General features: G+C 43.3%; 1 protein-coding gene across 1 annotated transcript in view; it reads left to right on the forward strand.

Annotated features, from left to right (window-relative positions):
- The window catches only part of LOC126101252 (radial spoke head protein 3 homolog), a 361559-nt gene that overhangs the window by 185187 nt on the left and 151787 nt on the right, over positions 1 to 24585 (forward strand). The window contains exon 4 of the mRNA XM_049911940.1: positions 12854 to 12901. Within this exon, the coding sequence (XP_049767897.1) occupies positions 12854 to 12901 (48 nt within the window). The remainder of the gene's footprint in view (positions 1 to 12853; positions 12902 to 24585) is intronic.

Consider the following 24585-nt stretch of genomic DNA (forward strand, 5'->3'; position numbering starts at 1 on the left):
TTTTCGACATCAGATAAATCGCTCCGTTTCCGCAATACGACGACTGCACTGTTTACCGCTTCCCGCCGACATACCGGGTGATCAAAAAGTCAGTATAAATTTGAAAACTGAATAAATCATGGAATAATGTAGATACAGAGGTACAAATTGACACACATGCTTGGAATAACATGGGGTTTTATTAGAACCAAAAAAATACAAAAGTTCAAAAAAGTATATTGCTAGACGCGTGAAAGATCTCTTGAGCGCGTCGTTTGGTAAATAGCATTTCGCTCCCTGTATTTTACCCCTGCCACCTTCAGAATTTGAAAGAGAGTATTCCAATCAACATCGTCAAAAGCTTTCTCTAAGTCTACAAATGCTAGAAACGTAGGTTTGTATCTCCTTAATCTTTCTTCTAAGATATGTCGTAAGGTCAGTATAGCCTCACGTGTTCCAACATTTCTACGGAATCGAAACTGATCTTCCCCGAGGTCGGCTTATATGAGTTTTTCCATTCGTCTGTAAAGAATTCGCGTTAGTATTTTGCAGCTGTGACTTATTAAACTGATAGTTCGGTAATTTTCACATCTGTCAACACCTGCTTTCTTTGGGATTGGAATTGTTATATTCTTCTTGAAGTCTGAGGGTATTTCGTCTGTATTATACATCTTGCTCGCCAGAGTGTAGAGTTTTGTTAGGGCTGGCTCTCCCAAGGCTGTCAGTAGTTCTAATGGAATGTTGTCTACTCCGGGGGCTAGTTTCGACTCAGGTCTTTCCAGTGCTCTGTCAAACTCTTCACGCAATATCATATCTCCCATTTCATCTTCATCTGCATCCTCTTCCATTTCCATAATATTGTCCGCAAGTACATCGCCCTCGTATAGACCCTCTATATACTCCTTCCACCTTTCTGCTTTCCCTTCTTTGCTTAGAACTGCGTTTCCATCAAAGCTCTTGATATTCATGGAAGTGGTTCTCCTTTCTCCAAAGGTCTCTTTAATTTTCCTGTAGGCAGTATCTATCTTACCCCTAGTGAGATAAGTCTCTACATCCTTACATTTGTCCTCTAGCCATCCCTGCTTAGCCATTTTGCACTTCCTGTCTATCTCATTTTTGAGACGTTTGTATTCCTTTTTGCCTGTTTCATTTACTGCATTTTTATATTTTTTTCTTTTCATCAATTAAATTCAATATTTCTTCTGTTACCCAAGGGTTTCTACTAGCCCTCGTCTTTTTACCTATTTGATCCTCTGCTGCCTTCACTATTTCATCCCTCAAAGCTACCCAATCTTCTTCTACTGTACTTCTTTCCCCAATTCCTGTCAATTCTTCCCTTATGCTCTCCCTGAAACTCTGTACAACCTCTGGTTCTTTCAGTTTATCCAGGTCCCATCTCCTTAAATTCCCACTTTTTTGTAGTTTCTTCAGTTTTAATCTACAGTTCATAAGCAATAGATTGTGGTCAGAGTCCACGTCTGCCCCTGGAAATGTCTTACAGTTTAAAACCTGGTTCCTAAATCTATGTCTTACCATTATATAATCTATCTGATACCTTTTAGTATGTCCAGACTTCTTCTATGTATACAACCTTCTTTCATGATTCTTAAACCAAGTGGTAGCCATGATGCAGTTTTAATAGGAAAATTATTTTCAGCAAGCATCATTTACTTTAACTCACTCTCTTGCTACATTAACTTTAACTTCCTTTTTACTATGTTCAAGAGGCATTAATTAGTAAAACACTGGTCTTTAACCTTCTTTCAGTAAGGACACTCGGTAATCACTTTAGTTCAAACGGAGAGGAACCTGAGAAGTGTTATGATAAGGAAAAAAATCTGGGTGGGTACAGTCCGCGGCTCGCGGTCTTGCGGTAGCGTTCTCGCTTTCCGCGTACGGGGTTCCGGTTTCGATTCCCCGCGGGGTCAGGGATTTTCTCTACTTCGAGATGACTGGGTGTTGTGTGTCTCTCATCATCATTTCATCCTCATTCACTCGCAAGTCGCCGTAGTGGCTTTAAAGAACTTGTGGAGCGGCGGCCAAACCGCCCCGCGAGGTGTCTCCCGGCCACCAACGCCATACGCTCATCATTATTATTATTATTAGGGTAGGTACATAAATTCAGTTATAAATTACCTTATATTTGAGCACACTAACACGTCCAATAAGCTGATCCTTCACTGTACATTACTATAGTGTTCCATTACAGTGATTGCGCGATGTGGTGGCGATTGCATGTTGGTAGCTGGATTTGCAGGTAGAATTGCTGAACTCTGTCATTTCTTGGTGGCGATGATAGATGCCAGTTTCAGAATAATTCCAGCTCTTTATCCATCCATCCGAGGCATTGGAAAGCGTCAGGAAAAGCCTCTCCCGGAACCAGCACCATATGCAACTTTTACATGACAAGTTAATAGTTTGGTAGCTCGTCCCCGACTGACTCTTGGTTCCACCTTTTCTACCTAGGCCAACCATAATTTGTGGGCGCTACACAGTTCCGTTCCCGAGGGGAACCACAACACCTTTTACATACAAAATAACTAAGAACCCTAAGTGAAGGTTAGCAGCTTACATAACAGCAAACAAACATTTCAAATAAAGCAGAACCTTTGCACAAATTGTCATTTCTATAAAAAAATTATTTAAATAAGATTATTCATCCTCAAAGATAAGCAAATTCATTATGTGAGAAAGACAAAACATGTCATTTGTTCATATTGTACATATTAGAGGGATTACACTTCCTATACTCTAAAAAACATCAAAGTTTTTAACTGGAAAGAATAAGCACGCTCATGGTATCGATTCAATCCAACAACATTTACGGAACGATATAACACTAAAAAAAAACAAAAGGCAAAATAAATCAGTACAGCATTGCAGCTATGGTGTTACAAATGATCGGCAATCGTTGAAACAATGGCGTTTCTCATTGTGGTGAGGTCTTTTCACGATTTTTGAATCAGAACATTACCCTGCGATTTGTTGACTCCCACCTACAAAGAGAGTAATGGCCGTCGTAATAAAATTTGAGAAATCAGGGCCTTCAGGGAATGATTTAGGTGTTCACTTTTCCCACGTGCTGTTTGAGCGTTACCTATCCTGAAACTGTCTGAATCTTCTGCCAAGCACTTAAGTGTGAATTACAGGGTAATCATGTGATGTAGATGTAGAGCTGACAAGCAAATGACAAGTTGCGATACTGTGTGTAAACCACGACACTGTCGTTAGCATCAAACCTGCAAAGACCAAACAATGGAAAACTCATCAAGCCGTACCCTAATGTGTAGTCGTTCTTCACTCCTCTAAAGCCGGTTTCCTTCAATACCACGGGCCGAGTGTGGCATTAATGGACCGCGGAGCTCATTAATTTCCGGTAAGTGGAAGAGAGAACCTTTGACGGAGAGCCGGACGTCCATCACTTGGTGCCAATGAATATGCGAGCAGAGCTCTGGCTTATCAGCGGTGAAGCAGGAACGCAGCTTAGAGGCCCTGCTCTTCGCGGGGGCGGCTCGTGAATATTCAGGCTTCCTTCCGCACCAAGCAGTGCTCCACTTGACAGGCAGAAACGATGGCTACTTTGTGACGAGCAGTCGCCCTAGGACACGAAAACACACGCACACACACACACACACACACACACACACACACACAGAGAGAGAGAGAGAGAGAGAGAGAGAGAGAGAGAGAGAGAGATGCCAGTATGTTATCTTACACGCACACTTACACAGTACCCTTGAATATGGGTATACGCGTCTGTGTCTGCGCCCAATGCTACTGGAATAATTACAAACTTTATGGTGCCCGTTAACAATTTACGATTATCTCTTTACAGAAACAAGCGGAAGACCCGAAATATGAACACATATAAACGTAAATCAATGGCATGTTTATTTCGAATCCCATGTTTCCTTATTTAACGGAAGCCTCGCGTCCTCTTGCTCTCCCAAATTGTTTCTCACGTAACACATCCGAAATCTGAGCTAAGCAATCAGTACACATATATACCCCTCTCCGACTAGAGCAATCTTTTTTCTCTGATCTGCGAAGCAATGAAACTGTGGCCTGAAGGTAGGCTAAACAACCATGGAGCTAGTCATCGGAGACAATCATTTCAGCTATTTTTTCACAGCAGCAAGATTTAGTGTTCCAAATGGTGTGAAATGCCTTAAGAATAGCTCAGTCCCAATTAGTTTTTCATGTAACTTAGGTCTACAAAAATGTTAAGGCTTTCGTGGCCACTTGTTGACAAACTGTCTATTGGCTTCTGTCTCGGGTTCTTCGGCCGACGTTCATCTAATGGTTTTTCTGACGTTTCGCCAGCACGAGTGGCTGACATTGTCAACGCTTCACCCTCCATTGCCGGTGGTTTACTGGAGGCGAGCTCGCGGCCGCAGACTATATGTACCTGGCGCGCCAACGTCCCAGGGCTTCTCCGCGGTCATTCCCGGTGCGGTTCTCCTCTTGCTACCTGCGACGGTCGTTCGCTGCAGTACGGGAAGCCAGGATCCGTTTACCTTCAGGCTTTCCTCTTTCTTGTTCAAACTGTTCGCGTGTTTTTGGATTTCTACAGCTTTTCTGAACAAGCGCGTGTGATAGTGCTTCTCTACAGCCAGAACTTCCGTGTCGGCGAATTTTATTACGTGGTCGGTCTCATTCATTGCGTGCTCTGCCACAGCCGATTTCTCCACCTGCCCCAACCTGCAATGTCGCTTATGCTCTTTGATCCTGGTGTTAATTGATCGTCCAGTCATTCCGACATAAACTTTTCCGCATGTGCATGGTATACGGTATATTCCCGGCATTGCAAGTGCGTCTCTTTTCTCCTTCGCCGATCTAAGACACTCTTTGATCTTCCTTGTCGGTTTGAAAATCGTCTTTACGCCGTGTTTGCGCAATATACGGCCGATTCTGTCCGTCACTCTGGAAATGTATGGCAGAAAGGCCATACCCGACATTTCTTTTTCTGGTTCCTTACTTCGCCGAGTGTTTGGCTCTGTCACACTTCTAATGTAATTTGTGGAGTACCCATTGCTCCTCAGAACAATGCTCGCCTCCAGTTCACCACCGGCAATGGAGGGCGAAGCTTTGACAATGCCAGCCACTCGTGCTGGCGAAACGTCAGAAAAATCATTAGATGAACGTCGGCCGAAGAACCCGAGACAGAAGCCAATAGGCAGTTTGTTAACTTAGATCTGTCCAAGACGTGATCGTCAGTATAACTCATCTACAAACCAGGCACCATACTCGAAGTCACGGATCAGAGGTAAAATAGTTAAACACAACTTGGCAACAGAAAACCTTTTCTACACAGAAATGAACGGAGTATTGACACAAAATTTTCTAATATATAGCATGAACATTGAAGCCCTGTGTTCTCATTAAAGATTGCGACAATTTCGAACAAACTAGGATACACTGAAAATACATCAAAAAAAGTTTTGCATCACCCCAGTTCGCAGAACTCCTGAAGACAGACATTGACTGTGGATATTGTACCAAACGCACAGTCTCTTTGACTGTTCAGAAATGACACTTAACCCGCCCAAATATGTAAACGACCATGCATGACCAGCGCCTATTAGACGGAGGCGGTCCGACAGCCGATCCGTTCCAGTCAGTCCACCAGGAAGGAAGTACTCTGCTCTTGTTGTCATTAGCTCAACCAGGCCTGGACGGTCAATACCGCGCTTCGATCACGTTCGCATTGTAACTTTGTGACAGGAAGAGCTCTCAACAAGGGAGGCGTCCAGGCGCCTCAGAGTGAACCAAAGCGATGTTATTCGGACATGGAGGACACACAGAGAGACAGAAACTATCGATGACATGCCTCGCTCAGGCCGCCCAAGGGCTGCTACAGCAGTGGAGGACCACTACCTACGGATTATGGCTCGGAGGAACCCTTACACCAACGCCACCATGTTGAATAATGCTCTGTGTGCAGCCACAGGACGTCGTGTTACGACTCAAGCTGTGCGCCATAGACTGCATGATGCGCAACTTCACTCCTGACGTCAATGGCGAGGTCCATCTTTACAACCACGACACCATGCAGTGCGGTACAGATGGGCCCAACAACATGCCGAAAGGACTGCTCGGGATTGGCACCACGTTTTCTTCACCGATGAGTGTCGCATATACCTTCAACCAGACAATCGTTGGAGACGAGTTTGGAGGCAACACGGTCAGGCTGAACGCCTTACACACACTGTCCAGAGAGTGCAGCAGGGTCTGTGTTCCCTGCTGTTTTGGGGTGACATTATGTGGGGCCGAAGTACGCCGCTGGTGGTCATGGAAGGCGCCGTAACGGCTGTACGATACGTGAGTGCCGTACTCCGCCTGAGAGTTCAACCATATCGGCAGCATATTAACGAGGCATATGTCTTCATGGACAACAATTCTCGCCCCCGTCGTGCATATCTTGTGAATGACATCCTTCAGGATAACGACATCGCTCGAATAGAGTGGCCAGCATACTGTCCAGATATGAACCCTATCGAACATGCCTGGCATAGATTGAAAAGGTCTGTTTGTGGACGTTACCCATCAACCACTCTGAGGGATCTACGTCGGATCGCCGTTGAGGAGTGGGACAATCTGGCACAACAGTGGCTTGATGAACTTGTGGATAGTATGCCACGACGCATATAGGCATGGATCAATGCAAGAGGACGTGCTACTGGGTATTAGAGGTACCGGTGTGTACAACAGTCTGGACCACCATCTCTGAAGGTCCCGCTGTATAGTGGGACAACATGCAATGTGTGGTTTTCATGAGAAATAAAAGGGGCGGAAATTATGTTTGTGTTGACTTCTATTCCAATTTTCTCTACAGGTTCCGTGACTCTCGTAACCGAGGCGATGCAAAACGTTTTTGGACGTGTGTAGCTTATATGCACATTCCCGTTTCTATTAGAATTTTTCCCGATCCAGAGACCGTCAACAGAAAATATAATAGTGAACGAAACCGTTTCTGAAATTAGTAACGTCATTACAAGGTTACTGTGCGTGGAAGCGGTTAGCCATACCCAAAGAATTACTCAAAATAAGTGAAAATTTGTTATGTTGCTCGTAGCTGCTATGGTCAAATTTCACTATACAGTAATTTTCAATATATCCATATAATACACTGTCCAGTGACATTAATGTGACGACTGTCAAAAGCATGAATAACCACCTTTCCAGCGAGGTCCGCTGAGAGATGCGCAGGAAGAGTCAGTGAAGTTCTGGAAGGTACTGACAGAGATGTGGAGCCATACTGACTACAGTCGCGTGGCCAGCTGTGGTAGGTCACCTGGGTAATGACACATAAGGTGAACAGCTCGATAGAGGTGGTCCCGTAGTAGTGGGCAAGGAAGTACGGTTTATTAATCCTGGTCTCTTCTAACCACAGATGTACACTGCAAGCTGTATGACACATAGCATTGTCCTGCCGGTACATGCCATCGTGCCGTCCCAAATTGCATGTATGGGCGGACTTGATCCCCAAGAATAGACGCATAGTTGTGTTGATCCATTGTGCTCTTCAGAATAACGAGATCATCCTGGGTATGCCACAAAAACTTTCCCCACACCATAGCGGTTGCTCCTCCTTTCTGGTCCCTTCTCTCGATTGTTGCAGGTTGTTTGCTTTCAGACGTTTCATGTGGTACACGCCAACGGACATCTGTCCGACGGAGCTTAGAACGTGATTAATGTGACAAGGCCGCTTGTTACCATTCAGTTGCGGTAGTGGCGTGCAAATGCCAGCCTTTGTCGCCAGTGAACAGCAGTTAGCACGGGTGCCTGAGGGCCCATATGTAGCAACGTTCGCTGAACGGTCGTTGAGGACACTCCATTGGTAGACCCTTGGTTCATCTGGGTTGTCAGTTGCTGAACAGCTAAACCTCTTTTCACCGGTACACATTTCTGTAACCGTCGTCCGTCCCTATCATCTATGGGCCGTGGTGCATCACAGTTGCCTCGACATCGGTTTTGGATAGCGCCATATTACCATTAACGATATGCTTTAGCCAAGGCCGCACGCTAACAGTTCACGAATTTGGCCGTTTCGGAAATCCTTCCACTCGTGACTCGAAAGCCAGTGATCATGCTCTTTTGGGCGTCAGATAAATCGCTACGTTTCCACGTTACGTGAACTGCTGCACTCTTTTCCACGTTCCGCCCGACACGCTTTACATATCCTCCACTGCTATTGCTGCTGTCTGCCATCTGTGAGACTGTTATTGCACCCTGACGTCGATCACAGGGGACTGTCACATTAATGTTGCTGGACCGTATATATTGAACATAACAGAGGTCGCAGACCACTAAGTTGTGCGGCTGCTCAAACATATTAATAACCACACCGTGTCGAGCCAGCATCGGCAGTGTTGCAGGTATGTGAAGCCATTGCAGTACCATGGACGGTGCTGTGTGCATTACTATAGCCTCAACACAAAGGAGCAGAGCAAGTAGTGTAAACATGTACGTGTAATGCCACCGAAAAATGAGAAGAGCCAACGTGATAGGGCACGATGCTGCTGAGTTTTTATTTTATTTTTGGTACTTTAATCTTGTGGTGATAACAAAAAAGTGCAAACCGTGGCAGTGACATACTACCGAAATCTCCCGACAAGCTTACGGGGGACTGTCAAGAAGAAGACTCGCGGGATGCTATCCAAGAAGTTTTGGCTCCACGACAACATTCTGCACAGGATAGTCACCTATATCTCTGACGTCGATCTGTTGTAGAATTTTAGAACATGTTTTTTGCTCGAGTATCATGTCGTTTTTGGAAACTCAGAATCTACTATGTAGGAATCAACATGGATTCCGGAAACAGCGATCGTGTGAGACCCAACTCGCTTTATTTGTTCATGAGACCCAGAAAATATTAGATACAGGCTCCCAGGTAGATGCTATTTTTCTTGACTTCCGGAAGGCGTTCGATACAGTTCCGCACTGTCGCCTGATAAACAAAGTAAGAGCCTACGGAATATCAGACCAGCTGTGTGGCTGGATTGAAGAGTTTTTAGCAAACACAACACAGCATGTTGTTATCAACGGAGAGACGTCTACAGACGTTAAAGTAACCTCTGGCGTTCCACAGGGGAGTGTTATGGGACCATTGCTTTTCACAATATATATAAATGACCTAGTAGATAGTGTCGGAAGTACCATGCGGCTTTTCGCGGATGATGCTGTAGTATACAGAGAAGTTGCAGCATTAGAAAATTGTAGCGAAATGCAGGAAGATCTGCAGCGGATAGGCACTTGGTGCAGAGAGTGGCAACTGACCCTTAACATAGACAAATGTAATGTATTGCGAATACATAGAAAGAAGGATCCTTTATTGTATGATTTATATGATAGCGGAACAAACACTGGTAGCAGCTACTTCTGTAAAATATCTGGGAGTATGCGTGCGGAACGATTTGAAGTGGAATGATCATATAAAATTAATTGTTGGTAAGGCGGGTACCAGGTTGAGATTCATTAGGAGAGTCCTTAGAAAATGTAGTCCATCAACAAAGGAGGTGGCTTACAAAACACTCGTTCGACCTATACTTGAGTATTGCTCATCAGTGTGGGATCCGTACCAGATCGGGTTGACGGAGGAGATAGAGAAGATCCAAAGAAGAGCGGCGCGTTTCGTCACAGGGTTATTTGGTAACCGTGATAGCGTTACGGAGATGTTTAACAAACTCAAGTGGCAGACTCTGCAAGAGAGGCGCTCTGCATCGCGGTGTAGCTTGCTCGCCAGGTTTCGAGAGGGTGCGTTTCTGGATGAGGTATCGAATATATTGCTTCCCCCTACTTATACCTCCCGAGGAGATCACGAATGTAAAATTAGAGAGATTAGAGCGCGCACAGAGGCTTTCAGACAGTCGTTCTTCCCGCGAACCATACGCGACTGGAACAGGAAAGAGAGGTAATGACAGTGGCACGTAAAGTGCCCTCCGCCACACACCTTTGGGTGGCTTGCGGAGTATAAATGTAGATGTAGATGTAGATGTCACGCTTTCTGCTCCTTTGTGCTAAGCAGTATTGCTTCTGCCTCTGTGGTCTCCTGACACTGCCCCAAGTCCCTTCTTTCTTCTTCTTCTGATGAAGAAAGCCATTTACACAATGAAGACGAGGTGCTTTTAGAGCTGAAACGTTTTCTTTACAGCAAAAAGGCGAATTCTGCTACCACGTTCTACGCCAAGTCATCCATAGTTTGAAATAATGCGCCGCATTCAGCGTTGAACGTGTAGTGAAGAACTATCTCCACCCAGGACAATTAAAGAAATGTTTCTACCTGTTAATCTCGGCCTGAGAGTACCAGGGAGTAATGTTACTTGCAAGTGTGGCTGCAGTGACATTTAGCAGCCTATAAGGAGTATTTCCGATAGCTGCGTTGAACATCAACGTCACCGTATACAGTATACATAAATTTCGAAAAATCTGTTGTGGCTGCGCTAAGTGTGACCAATAAACAGAAGTCTCTGCTTGAGTAGACGAGTTAGATGGCTCATGCTGCGAACTATTGGGACTCAGTGCTTAGTGATGCCGTGGAAATGAGACTATGTGATGTCAGTTTCACTGGACATACCGGCTACGAGCTTAACCATGCATGGAAGTGTGCACTGATAAAGAGAATCGCAGAGGAAGACGTCACATAGTTTACTACGTAATCTGAGTAGTGGCTTTGGAAGCGGAGCTGGCAGAGAACAGAAATATAATCTATGGACGCACAGGGCGCGATCTCAGCGTTCGCCACCTCCGTCACGTCGTCATGACGTTTTCTCTTCAGTTTCACGACGATGATGGTGGCAGTCATCAAGAATTTGAGATCTTATACGAATTAGGAGCGGCAAGGTAACTTAACGTCCATTTATCTATTAGCTTTTCAACTTCGTTCTCAAAGTTTATTCTACTGATCATTTTTTTTTTGTTAGCCATGATTATCAAATTACTTGTTGGTTATCATGTGTACAAGCCACCTAACCTTATGGGTTACAGACGTATTAAAATGTCTTCTATAAATGAGAAAAGGACACCCTTACCAAAAAATCAGTTTCAAGTTACTGGTTACTGCTGCCACTAACAAACCGTTTTTCTGTTTTTTGACTCCAATCAGTAATTTCAGAAAAATTTGAACGAAATAGAGAAACGATGCGTTTATAAAAACTGTACATTTTGGCCATAGCTTACTAAACATAATGAGTTTAAAAAAAATCGAATTCACTTGCTACAGCTTCCGAGTGTAATTATTTAATTCAAGTAATACAGTACATAACATACAGATTTTTCTGGAACTTCTGCCTTTTGTCAGATCTACGAGAAATTAAACGCTACTACCCACTTTCGAATCACTGTGTACTTTCATAAAAATGTAGTTATTTATAGCTCAGTAAATATCCGTACTTAACAGCAAAAAAATGACTTGAGCCACTGTAGTGGTTAAACAGCGTAATTTCGGAAGGAACCTACACAGACAAAATCGCTCTAGTATATGAGTTGACCTGAAACCTGTTAAAAATCGACCGATTTCTGTTTTATTGTGTATATTGTTACATTGTTTAACATTCAGGAATAGTCGTTATCAATTTCGGAGTTTGATTATGTTTCATGTTAACTCATTTATTCTCTGTATCTTCTGAGACTTCCACATTGCCCTAAATTATACCCAGAATGCACTGGTTCTGTTATTTCCCTCTTGTAACCAAGAACATTTGACCTAGTCCTCGAAACGACGCGTAATGATAATCCAATAACTTACAAGTATCACATTTATCAATAACGAAAACAAAAAAAAAAAGGTTCTATCATTTTGGTAGTCATACACTTTCCCTGAATAAAAATAATACACTGCGCTACTGCGCATGAACGGATAAAGCAAACCGTAAACAGCTTTTCTTTTAAAATCAAAGAGTTTTTCATCTAATAACTGGATGCCAGAAACGTGAGACACAGGCTCTGAGTGTAGGAGGAAGATCTGAGGTAGAAGGGTGAGGTGTTACGTAGTTAATGTTCTTCCAAAATGACTTTGATAGATCAGTACTCACCAACTAAGGAGGAACAGTGTTTGGATATTACTCAGTTGGAAATTTTTCACCAACTAATGTTTGGAAGTTACTGAGTTGGAATTTTCCTTAGTCACTGTAACCTTTTGCTTGTGTTTTAGTTGCCTACCACGCGAAATCTACCTCCCATTTGCCCCTCCTATTACGATGAAGCTACTCCACACCTTTACGTTTGGTCTCTCTTTTCGTCCTCTTTCTGCCTCCTAACATTGTTCTGTATTCCATCTCCGGTTGCAGTCTCCTTCTACTTCAGCTTTACACCTAACCTCACAAACTCACCTGCTCCATCGCTATCCCATACGCTATAGTACAACAGGATCACTCAGCCTTTTCGTTCCCTAATTATCTTTTCCCGTTCGAAGTAACGCAGTGTTTCGCTTATCACATTAACTATATCAACAGCATTAAGTAAGATAACACTGAATTTATGAAGTCTTTAGTATCATCGCCATGAAAGCCTTATTTCCATAATTTAAGGGAAAACATGGCATTATTCTGTCCCTTTTAAATAGCTTCAGTTAATATTTGTTTCATTTCATTCTCTTCCTAGCTACTACTCACGTCCTTCCCAGTTTTAATCATCTAGTTATTTATATTGCACTAAATCCCGACTCCTCTTTTCAAGCGAATAAAAAGACAATAGCGAATAAAAAGTCAAATAACTGTACGAGTATCAGATGTATCTTTATGGCAGTAAATACAGAAACATTACCGAAAAATGCTTAAGCAGTAGTCAAAACGCAACAAATGCATGCAGATTAGATGTTAATTTTAATCTCTAATATCCTGAAGCTTAAAACGTAAATAATGTGTATTTTCCGTAGCAGCCCAAGTGGAATCCCTACTTTGGATATGCCAAGTTGCTGTCTAAGGTTAGTCTGAGCACCTTCCTGTAAAACACATTCCGATGTTTTAGATAATAGTACACTCACAGAGCTGGCAAAACCGCAGTCTACGTCTTTTGCATAAAAAATTACAGCACGTTCTAATGACATACCTTGCATGCTCGTCTATTATTAGAATTAGATCGCAGCATTAAACACACATTTATCTGTCATAATTGTTAATCTTGTCCATTCTAAATTGTTTAAATTGTACAGTGATATCTTAATTTTTGTTTCTAGGCTAGGCGCTTATTGCCTATCGCAATATATGAACGCATGTGTCAGGACCTACTTACTGTTCCTGCCGAAGCCTACGCTTCCACTGCCTAAATGTGCAGTCTGCAGTTTAGATTGCTATATGGCTTAAGAGAGAACGGTACAAGGTCATCATTGTTAAGTAAGATTTGCATGAAGCATGAGTGTAACTTTGTCTTTGAGAGTCACCCTAGCCGCTACACGTGTCTCTCACTGGTATCAAGAGTACACCAGTATTTCCTTTATGTGAAGGTGTAAATCTAGTTTCGCTGATTTATTGTAGTGTGTGACATGACAGTAGGGGTCCCCGAACCACAGAGCCAACGTTTTAAAATACTTCAGCTCCTTTTTTTATTGAATTCATACCTTATGCTATTCTTATATACTCTTTACTTTTTATTTCCTTTGCTTGCCTTATCTCTTTTTTTACTTCCACTGAGTTAAAAATTGTAATCCTTGTGTATAATGGAGTACGTGAAGGTGACAGAGGGAGAGGAAGAAATTAGAGAAGGAGAGAATGGGAAGGGAACGAGAAAGAAAGCGGAGTGCAGGAGTGGATGCGGAGAAGCTGAAGAAGCAGGTGAAGAAGAAAATGAAGAAGATATTTCAAGACAGGGTTAGTTATTTGTGGGCCGTCGCGACATTTGCAAACACTTTGCTTTTGTTGCACAAACATGTCAGAATCTAGAAGTCTTCTCTAGGACACCGTACTATTCCTCACGCGCTCTTCCAATTTTCAATCGTACATTTATGTCCCAAATGGGGCAAAGAGCTTTGCAGCTGTAGTTTCTCTACTGTTGAATTTTGCGTGTCTGTAATCTACAAAGTTAAGCATTAAATGTATACGTAATATGAAGATATCGCCGAGTTATCACTGCGCGACTTATCTTCTATCAGATATGTGCTTGGAAATTGCAGTTAACGTATTTCTTTATATTCTTTTATCTTTCTTTACTTTTTATGTCTTATTATCGCAGAAAGGTGAGCTGTATACATGGAAAACGTTCCACGTCACGAATGCTGAAATGAAGGCCAATGTCCGGCTTCTCAGCTTGCTGACCTGCGCCCACTCAGAAAATGCGACACGATTCAGCGTAACTCACATCCACGAAGCAAACTTTCGTATTTCGTCGTCAGGCCGTCGATTCTTATTACACCTGGACCACGAACACAAGATGTTTCTTTTTAAAAATATGGGTCTCTATTGAAAGACACATTGGCGCTTATTCTGGTTATAATACGAGGTGCATTCAAGTTCTAAGGCCTCCGATTTTTTTTCTAATTAACTACTCACCCGAAATCGATGAAACTGGCGTTACTTCTCGGCGTAATCGCCCTGCAGACTTACACATTTTTCACAACGCTGACGCCATGATTCCATGGCAGCGGCGAAGGCTTCTTTAGGAGTCTGTTTTGACCACTGGAAAATCGCTGAGGCAATAGCAGCACGGCTGGTGAATGTGCGGCCACGGAGAGTGTCTTTCATTGTTGGAAAAAGCCAAAAGTCACTAGGAGCCAGGTCAGGTGAGTAGGGAGCATGAGGAATCACTTCAAAGTTGTTATCATGAAGAAACTGTTGCGTAACGTTAGCTCGATGTGCGGGTGCGTTGTCTTGGTGAAACAGCACACGCGCAGCCCTTCCCGGACGTTTTTGTTGCAGTGTAGGAAGGAATTTGTTCTTCAAAACATTTTAGTAGGATGCACCTGTTACCGTAGTGCTCTTTGGAACGTAATGGGTAAGGATTACGCCCTCGCTGTCCCAGAACATGGACACCATCATTTTTTCAGCACTGGCAATTACCCGAAATTTTTTTGGTGGCGGTGAATCTGTGTGATTCCATTGAGCTGACTGGCACTTTGTTTCTGGATTGAAAAATGGCATCCACGTCTCATCCATTGTCACAACCGACGAAAAGAAAGTCCCATTCATGCTGTCGTTGCGCGTCAACATTGCTTGGCAACATGCCACACTGGCAGCTGTGTGGTTGTCCGTCAGCATTCATGGCACCCACCTGGATGACACTTTTCGCATTTTCAGGTCGTCATGCAGGATTGTGTGCACAGAACCCACAGAAATGTCAACTCTGGAGGCGATCTGTTCAACAGTCATTCGGTGATCCCCCAAAACAATTCTCTCCAGTTTCTCGATCATGTCGTCAGACCGGCTTGTGCGAGCCCGAGGTTGTTTCGGTTTGTTTGCACACGATGTTCTGCCTTCATTAAACTGTCGCACCCACGAACGCACTTTCGACACATCCGTAACTCCATCACCACATGTCTCCTTCAACTGTCGATGAATTTCAATTGGTTTCACACCACGTCGTGCGGTAGCGTTCTCGCTTCCCACGCCCGGGTTCCCGGGTTCGATTCCCGGCAGGGTCAGGGATTTTCTCTGCCTCGTGATGGCTGGGTGTTGTGTGCTGTCCTTAGGTTAGTTAGGTTTAAGTAGTTCTAAGTTCTAGGGGACTGATGACCATAGATGTTAAGTCCCATAGTGCTCAGAGCCATTTGAACCATTTTTGTTTCACACCACGCAAATTCAGAAAACGAACGATTGCACGCTGTTCAAGTAAGGAAAACGTCGCCATTTTAAGTATTTAAAACAGTTCTCATTCTCGCCACTGGCGGTAAAATTCCATCTGCCGTATGGTGCTGCCATCTCTGGGGCGTTTTGACAATGAATGCGGCCTCATTTTAAAACAATGTGCGTGTTTCTATGTCTTTCCAGTCCGGAGAAAAAAAATCGGAGGCCTTAGAACTTTAATGCACCTCGTATAATCCATTTCCTTTTATTCACTGAATTATTTAATCTGGAAAGAATAAGACCATCTCAGATGTCGCCAAACATTCCGCTCGGTCCGACACACAGTTTTAATGTGCCAGGAAGTTTCATATCAGCGCACACTCCGCTGCAGACTGAAAATCTCATTCTGGAAACATCCCCCAGGCTGTGGCTAAGCCATGTCTCCACAAGATCCTTTCTTCCAGGAGTGCTAGTTCTGCAACGTTGGCAGGAGAGCTTCTGTGAAGTTTGAAAAGTAGGAGGCGAGATACTGGCGGAAGTAAAGCTGTGAGGACGGTGCGTAAGTCGTGCTTGGGTAACTCAGATGGTAGAGCACTTTCCCGCGAAAGGCAAAGGTCCCGAGTTCGAGTCTCGGTCCGACACACAGTTCTAATCTGCCAGGAAGTTTCATATCAGCACACACTCCGCTACAGAGTGAAAATTTAATTCTAGTTCATATTAGTTCCTGCCAAGTACAACAATAAAGACGAATTACTGACAGTTGTATTTAGAGTATGGGCGCTAGCAGCAGTGGATATAATAGGAAGAGTGGATGATGGGAAGAAAGCAGAACGTGATAAAATAGAAGTAATAAAGTGGCGTGACTGACGGCGAGATGAAATGAGAGAGCAGGACACTGGTTGAAGATGGAAACATCGTGATCACTGTTTAAAAAAAGTAATGCGTTTTGTACGGAAAGTTTAGTGAAACTAGATATTAGATGATTCAGACTTTGTGTTTCAGGTACTAAATCTCTGATGCGAAGAACTGGGTTGCATGTGCACCGATGGGCCGATGAAGTGGATTCAGCTTATGACAGTCACATCCCAACCGGGCCCATGAAACACCAACAGGGCCAAGTAGACGTGAAATCATCTCAAGTACATGGTCAGAAACCAGATCGTAAATATTATGTTTTGTTGATCTTTGTATCGATAACAAAGACTCTGCTCAAAAATTAGACGGGGCTTTCAACTATAGGACAACTTCCGTGCAAGTAATTTGGTCTGGTTGAACTGTATATCCCACCCTCTGCCGATGTAATGATCAACCTTAGATGTCATCCACGTTCGTGACATTTTATAAAGTACAAAGTGTTTCAGAAAGTCACAGATAATTTTTTAGGGGTAACAGGAACTATAAAATCTTCAGATTGTCTTCAAACAGAATGGATATACTGACAAACAGATACGTCGTGCTTTGGAGTTTGGACTTTGTCAGTCCTAGTAGATGTATGTAGAATGGGTCCTTTCGTGCAATATGCTGCTAGCGTATCTTCAAATATAGAAAGGATTATAAACAGGTATAATGTTGAAAGTGTGTTTGTGCTCCAGCCAATATCAGAGCTCTCCTTGGCTCTGTTAAATATGATCTAGGGTTGGGGAAGTCCGATGTTTACAGAATCCCCAGCCATTGTAGGAAAACATATATTGGCCACACTATTCGCACCGTTCACGTCAGATGTGTATGGCACCATCGCCACACACGACTAATACAGCTTGAGAAATCTGCGGTGGCGGAGCACCGAGGAACACCAAGTGATGTAAGGTGAGTTACTGGTAGTTGCTCGTGGGTCCAACTATAGGGATTGTGTATTAAAGGGATCAACTGAAGTTAGACTGGCAGATAACATTATAAATAGAGACAAGCACTTCTGTTTAAGTAAAATGTATTATCTCCTTTTATCTGAAATTAGAACACAAGGGTCTTTCACTCAGCTGACAGAGCCACACATGCCGTAGCGATTCATTTCTGCCGGCTTTCAGCAGTGGTGGGCAGCGATAATTTCTTTCATAGCCATTACGGCCCTCTGTGGTCTACAAACAGGTCACCATTTCCGCAGAAACCAAGTTCCAGCGCGATATAGCGGGATCCAAAAGAGATCTTTAACCTTTGATTGAGAGAATGGATATTCTGAAATTGAAGAACAAAACTAACTAAACATTTACTCACAATATAAAAACAAACCTTGAAACTAAGAAATGGTTGACATACTGTTTTCATATTGGAAGAGGAGTAAGACAGGGTTGGTGTCTTTCACCAACTCTGATTACCATGTATATCAAAGACTTGATTATGAAGATGTTAGAAGTGGGGATGGAAGGAGGAATCATAAGAGACTATGCGATTAATTGCATCAGGCTTGCTGATGACATGGTAGTGCTAACAGATAAAACAATACCTGAAAGTTCCTGTCAGATTAAAACTTTGTACCAGTCCGAAACTCGAACACTGTTCATTTGCCTTTCGCGGGCAAGTGCTTTAGCGACCAAGCACAACTCACGAACCGTACTCGCGGCTTTAATTCTGCTAGTACTTCGTCTCCTTCCTTCCAAACTTCACAGAAGCTCTCCTGCGAACCTTGTAGAAGTAGCACTCCTGGAAGAAAGGATATTGCAGAGACATGGCCTAGCAACAGCCTGGGGATGTTTCCAGAATGAAATTTTCACTCTGCTGCGGAGTGTGCGCTGAACTTCCTGGCAAGTAGAATACTACCACGCGAAGTACTGCCACGAAGTACTTGGGGACGCTAGGAGCATGTAAAGCCCCTATCACGAGGCTCTTATTGGCAACACAATCGATGTTGAACCTCTCTGCTTCCTAGGATATGTGGTAATATGATGACTGTAGGAATTAAGATGTGAAGCTTTAGGCAGCTGTTACAGCTCGCGTTGCTCTGTGGAAGGTGCGTGACAAGCGCTCACGTGTTCACGGACAAAGAACTCATAAACGCACGCGCATGACGTGCAGCACTTTAGCACGATGCCATCGGAAGGCTTTAAACGCCAATATTGCTGTCATGAACTGTAAGCGCGCCGCGGAATATGAGGCTAACATTTCGGTTTATGGACACATTTTAAAACGCCGTTCTCACTTTAATGTGTGGCCGCTCAATCGATTGCGACAACTGTTATTCACAACATTTCTCAAAATAAATGCAGGGCGTAGAAAGCATTAGGCATTATCGGAGGGGACGTCGTATTTGCAAAGTCATAACTACACTCTTTCAAAATTCTTAACTGACAGATACAGATATTGTTCCCTCATGGGTTTCAAATGAGGCCTAAATATCACTCTTAAACTTTTGTCCATCTATATTGCTAGCGAATTTTCTCTTATTTAAACAACCAGGAATGTCACGTGTACGTTGCATTTATAGTTGTGTATAGCACTTCCGATCGCGATAGCAGTGTTAGACGAGAAACGGGTGGAAAGGCACCAGTGACTCCTTTTAGTAACGGTAGCTGGGGATGAAAATGGGATTTAGAACTGGAAAAGTACTCCGCTCAAGGTTTTGCGAAATTATACACTGAGTCAGAAATAGATATACGCGACGCGCTCCCATCTGGGAGCTAGCTGCAAACTTTTAGTAACGTAGAAAAACGTCCCTTTTGCAACAGAAAGAGAAATCCTGGCCTGGATGAGCTCGTAAAAAAGAAACAAAATTTAAGGAGAGTGGAAAGAAATTCAGTCCACAAACTGTTGCGGGAACACTAGGGGGCGATGATTACATGCAAGAAAAGAAGCCGTATGTTAGTTATGGCAACCAGCGGAAAGGTCTGGCTTAACAAAAACCTAACTCATTAAGAAAAATGAGTGCCTGGCAGATGTTCTATTTGCGCGCGAAAGTAAATATATTCGCAAATTAGCTTACAAAGTACGCGTATGAGATAGACATGTAAGAAGTTACAAAAGAAGTATCGTAAACTACTAATAAAAATTAGGTCACGACAGATGCTGGAGGGGGCTGGGGTGGATGATCTTACATTTAACGTCGATACTCTGACTACAGACAGCTCCCTGAACATTTTCCGAGGCTGACAAACTGAGCATGAGATCGACTTTCCAAAGTAACGACTCGAAACATCAAAACACGCAATGAACTGAGACTATACTGTTAGTTGCGTGAAGTTATTGAAAATGTCCCCCGATCTCAGGATCTTAATATTGTTCAGAATTAATTTGACAAAAGTGTTGGGCAAATGCTCTCTTCGTGAAGAAAGATGCAAAATGTGGAACTGGGGGACGGATGGCGCAGATCCAATTACAAGAAGCATTGTGATACATTCAAAAGACGCAACAAAGAAAATCAAATACAAAGCTTGGTATGAAAAAGTATTACCGCTGATTAAAGTGATATTTTTATTTTCTATTTAGGCTACTCTTGCAAGGTTCAAATAATTATAAAGTAATGTGTGAACTCATGACCGCCTGAAAGAATGTAGGTAATGGCTCTGAGCACTATGGGACTTAACTGCTGAGGTCATCAATCCCCTAGAACTTAGAATTACTTAAACCTAACTAACCTAAGGACAACACACACATCCATGCGCGAGGCAAGGATTCGAATCTGCGACCGTATCGGTCGCGCGGTTCCAGACTGTAGCGCTTAGAACCGCTCGGCCATCCCGGCCGGCACTAAAGTTAGACATTGCAACTAAAGCAAGACTAAATACTTATGAGGAAAAGAATTTCTTAGCCGAGATCGCTGTAAAAAAACTTTACTGCACATAACCGTTTCGGTAAGACTAAGTTACCATCTTCACATAGTAAAGATTATTACAAACATCTTGTGCTAGCTACACAAAAAACCATTCCATTGAATTTTCAGGTAAATAAACATTAAATGAGCGATGTGTTGGCTCGTCAGAATGAAAGATTACTGTATACAACACAATCCGCAAAACATCTTTCCCATAACATGTCATGCCTACCAGGGCGCCACAACAATAACTGTCTTTATAGCGATTTCGGATGAGAAGTTCTTGTTCTCCTAAGTAATAACTACTGACCGTCACTTCGAGTTCATCGTGAGTAAACCAAGAGTAAATAATAACGTTAACATTAAACGCGAACATTTTAGGTTAGGCTTTACCGTGACTGTTATTGATATTAAATGAAACAACAAGTTTACTGTTACCAGTCACTGTTTATTTATCTGTACGACGCGTTTACAAAGATTTAAACCTCCGTCATTAGGTGCATTTACATTTGTTACTATGACATTTGTGTGTGTGTTGTGTCACGATATTTTGGAGGATCTTGTGGCACAGATTCCTTTCACTGTCGTAACACATCACATGTATACTGTCATATTTTGTAAGCGTCATGGAGATAAATAAACAGTGACTGGTAACAGTAAACTTGTTGTTTCATTTAATGTTAACAGTTATTTAACTACACATAATTTGAGGCGATATTTCTTGTGGAAGTTATGAGCGTAAAATAACAGTGACAGGATATCCTTTGCCATGAGCGCCTCACTTTCTTTATACAGAAACGACTGCTGCGCTTATCGATGTTTAAACCGGAGATCACGACAGGCAATGATAAGAGTTTCGGACGTCTTTCGCACCTCCAGATGCCACGGATGGCCCTGTATGTGGCAGAAACACGCCTACGCTACTTTACACAATGTCACGTGATTTTTATTAGCTCGGTTTCACGTTTTATTTGTTTGTGCATTGTGCATCAGAAGCAAAAGAAGAATGCGACTCTAAAAGTGAATAAAATACTCCATAAACAGTCGTCTTCAATTAAGAACGACAAATCAGCGTTCAGTATCAACCTCTGCCTCATATGTTCTCACATTTCTTCCTCAGAAGTAGGCGCATACAGCATGCATTTCTCCTCAAACCTTCACATTCCGAAATAGCGAGAGAACCTGCCACGGAGATGGCATAGGATGTTGCACGGTCTTTCATGCACAAGTGATGAGTGTGATATGCGCAGTATACACTCAAAGCAGAAACGTGTAGATCATAGGAGATGCAGATAGGTCCAGGAAATAAGTAAATGCATTCCAAGACGGAGACAGTGAGTCTTATCAGAACGCCATTACCAAATACAAATCTATGTCTTGATATGTATGAAAGTTGAATTCATAGAAGCCTTACTCACAGAGAGTGAATGATGTCGTAATAAGAGATTGAGGCAGTAGTAATAAACTGCTAAAGCGGTAGACAAAATTACCGATGAGAGTATAGGAGATGCATGTTGAATGGTGTACTAGTGATTGCGCTTTGTTAACAGAAACTATTCACCGCCGTTCAGAAGTACGATGAAGACATATGAAAAGAAAGAGGCGCGATGTTTGTGTGTAATGACAACGGTGAGATGATCGAGTGATGTTCTGAAAATGTTCAGACGGAAGGCTGACATGAATGTTGAAAAAGTTTTGGGATTAGATGATGCAGATGTTTATATTGCAAGTCGAGTGGATACCCGCGGGAACGTACTTAATTATGTGTTAACAGTTTGAAGGCTGAAGCTTTTCGAGAATGGTAGTGGCAGAGGGATGAATGAGATGATCGACGAATCTGACTTGAAGTGTACTCATACTGGGGTGGAAAGTGCTTTGCCGGGAAATGACTCATTGAGGTAGGGACTATATTATATTTTAGGGATTTCTAAAACATTCAATAGAAGTTTGTTTTCACTTGCGACATTTTTTAGGTTTGTCTAAATAATGTGCAACAGCTTTCATGGTTCATTACCTATTGATTTCATCTTTACACATTACTGTTTGTATACTTCAATACTTATACTTCACATAAGGTAACTCCATGATTGCCAAATTCCAGTGGCAAGAACGGGGAAGTGTTTCAGGCGTGCACACCGCCATACGTGACAAGGCTGTACTTATACCTACAGAACAGGTATATTTTGAGCGACGATACTAAATGGGTAAAGTACGTGGACAATTATTGTTTGTGATGTGTACCAGGTCGTCTAGTAAAACGGCTCGCACATGTCGTATTAGATTTAGGTGCACCGAGGTGGATGGAGGAACTTTAATAGTGCAAACAAATTAGTGACACACGAATATACACTTTACTGCGCTGTAATAAGTAAGTTGTTCAACAACTCGGTGGATTTGCGTGCAGATAGTTGAAGTGTCGGGGCCCACGTCCATGGGTTCAGGCCTGGTAATCGGATGTACCGCAGACTGCATCATCCGGGCAGATGGCGAATGTGTAAACGAAGATTCGGTGGCAGGATCTAGAAAATTCAAGGGCGTAGTTGGTCCAGTGCCGGCGCTTGAAACCTCCTGGACCCTATACAAGAAACATGGATCTACCCTAATGATTTTACAATATTACCACATTCCCAGATCATCCGTCAGTCGTACAGTCTGAAAAAAATTTTGATTAGCTTTATACATTACCTAAGTGGGTAGAGAAGGCGCCGGCCACCATGGTGGGTGCAGCAGGTGAAGCAGTGTGCCATGGTTCCGTCCATGGAGCAGCACAGATGATGAAGGGCCGTTGCACAGCTGGGAGCGGTAGGAGGAGACAAAGAGCAGCAAAGGTAGTTTCCGTGTGTGGTTGTTATCAATCTGCTGTTTGAAAGTCACATGAAGCGCTCCGCTTTCCGTTTGCTCGAGGGTGAGAAGACGCACTGGTGATGTGACAAATGCCATTGGTTACCGAAAAGTCCTCATGGTCTGCCGACACATATTGAGGTCCGTTCTCAGTCACTAGCAACTCTGGAAGACCTTCAATGCAAAATATGGACCGCAAGACTCGAGTGTGCAACGTGTCGATGTTGAATTAATGGGCACGACAGAAGTAAACTTTCTATACGCGTCGACGACAATCAGCCGGTGAATGTTCCATTAGGGTCCAGCGAAGTCCAAATGAACGCGCTGCAAAGGTGCTTCTGGTTTTGGCCAATCAAAGAAATGTTGAGAAGGGGCTGCCTGGTGTTCCGCACAAGCATGGCACTGTGCCGTCATCTGTTCTATTTGAGCGTCCATGGCGATCCAAGTGAAGTGTCTGCGAGCCAAATGTTTCGCGTGGACCACGCCTCAGTGTCCCTGACGAAGCAATTAGAGTACATGTCTCTGGAGAGCCTTTGGGTTCGCCACAAGCTATTGTTGTAATTCAAACTCCTGGAAGCACTGGCAAGTCATCCTATGTGCATAGTATTGACGGTTCACTGGACTAATGATTTGTTTCACTGAGCGAGACGAACCCATGCAAACGTAGCGCAACAAAATCTGCAAGTCATTCTCTGCTTCCATTGTCTGCGCGACATTCTGGTGATGTAAGGATGGTCCAGAATATCAGTGTGACAACATGATGCTTCTTTTTGTATCCCGCCTGGGAGGCGGTGCTTGGGTAGAAACGGAAAAAGGTAATCCAAGTCGGTACTGCAAGAAAGTGGTTTACTGGAGCAAAAACAAGGTGATAAACGATTACATAACTTTGTGCGTAGGTGCGATGCTGAAGCGAAGTGTCCTGGCTGGCTGCACCTGATGAAAATGGGGCTGAAGCAGTCGCGGAGCTCGTAGACCTCGACAGCACCGGCTAGAGGGCGCTGTCGTCTGTGTTTCTTGGTAGTGTCCACCTTTGAATCCATGTGGCATCGTTTCTATCGATACCACACTTCGGATGTGTAAAAGTCTGCAGCTGGTCCCACTGAAAGATGCGAGAGTTTGTCTGCATTGGCGTGCTTGGATGTAGGCCTATATACAGGGTGGTCCATTGATAGTGACCGGGACAAATATCTCACGAAATAGGCAGCAAACGAAAAAACTACAAAGAACGAAACTCGGCTAGCTTGAAGGGGGAAACCAGATGCGCTATGGTTGGCCCGCTAGATGGCGCCGCCGTAGTTCAAATGGATATCA

Source organism: Schistocerca cancellata, chromosome 9 (genome assembly GCF_023864275.1).
Source record: "Schistocerca cancellata isolate TAMUIC-IGC-003103 chromosome 9, iqSchCanc2.1, whole genome shotgun sequence".
Lineage (NCBI taxonomy): Eukaryota > Metazoa > Arthropoda > Insecta > Orthoptera > Acrididae > Schistocerca > Schistocerca cancellata.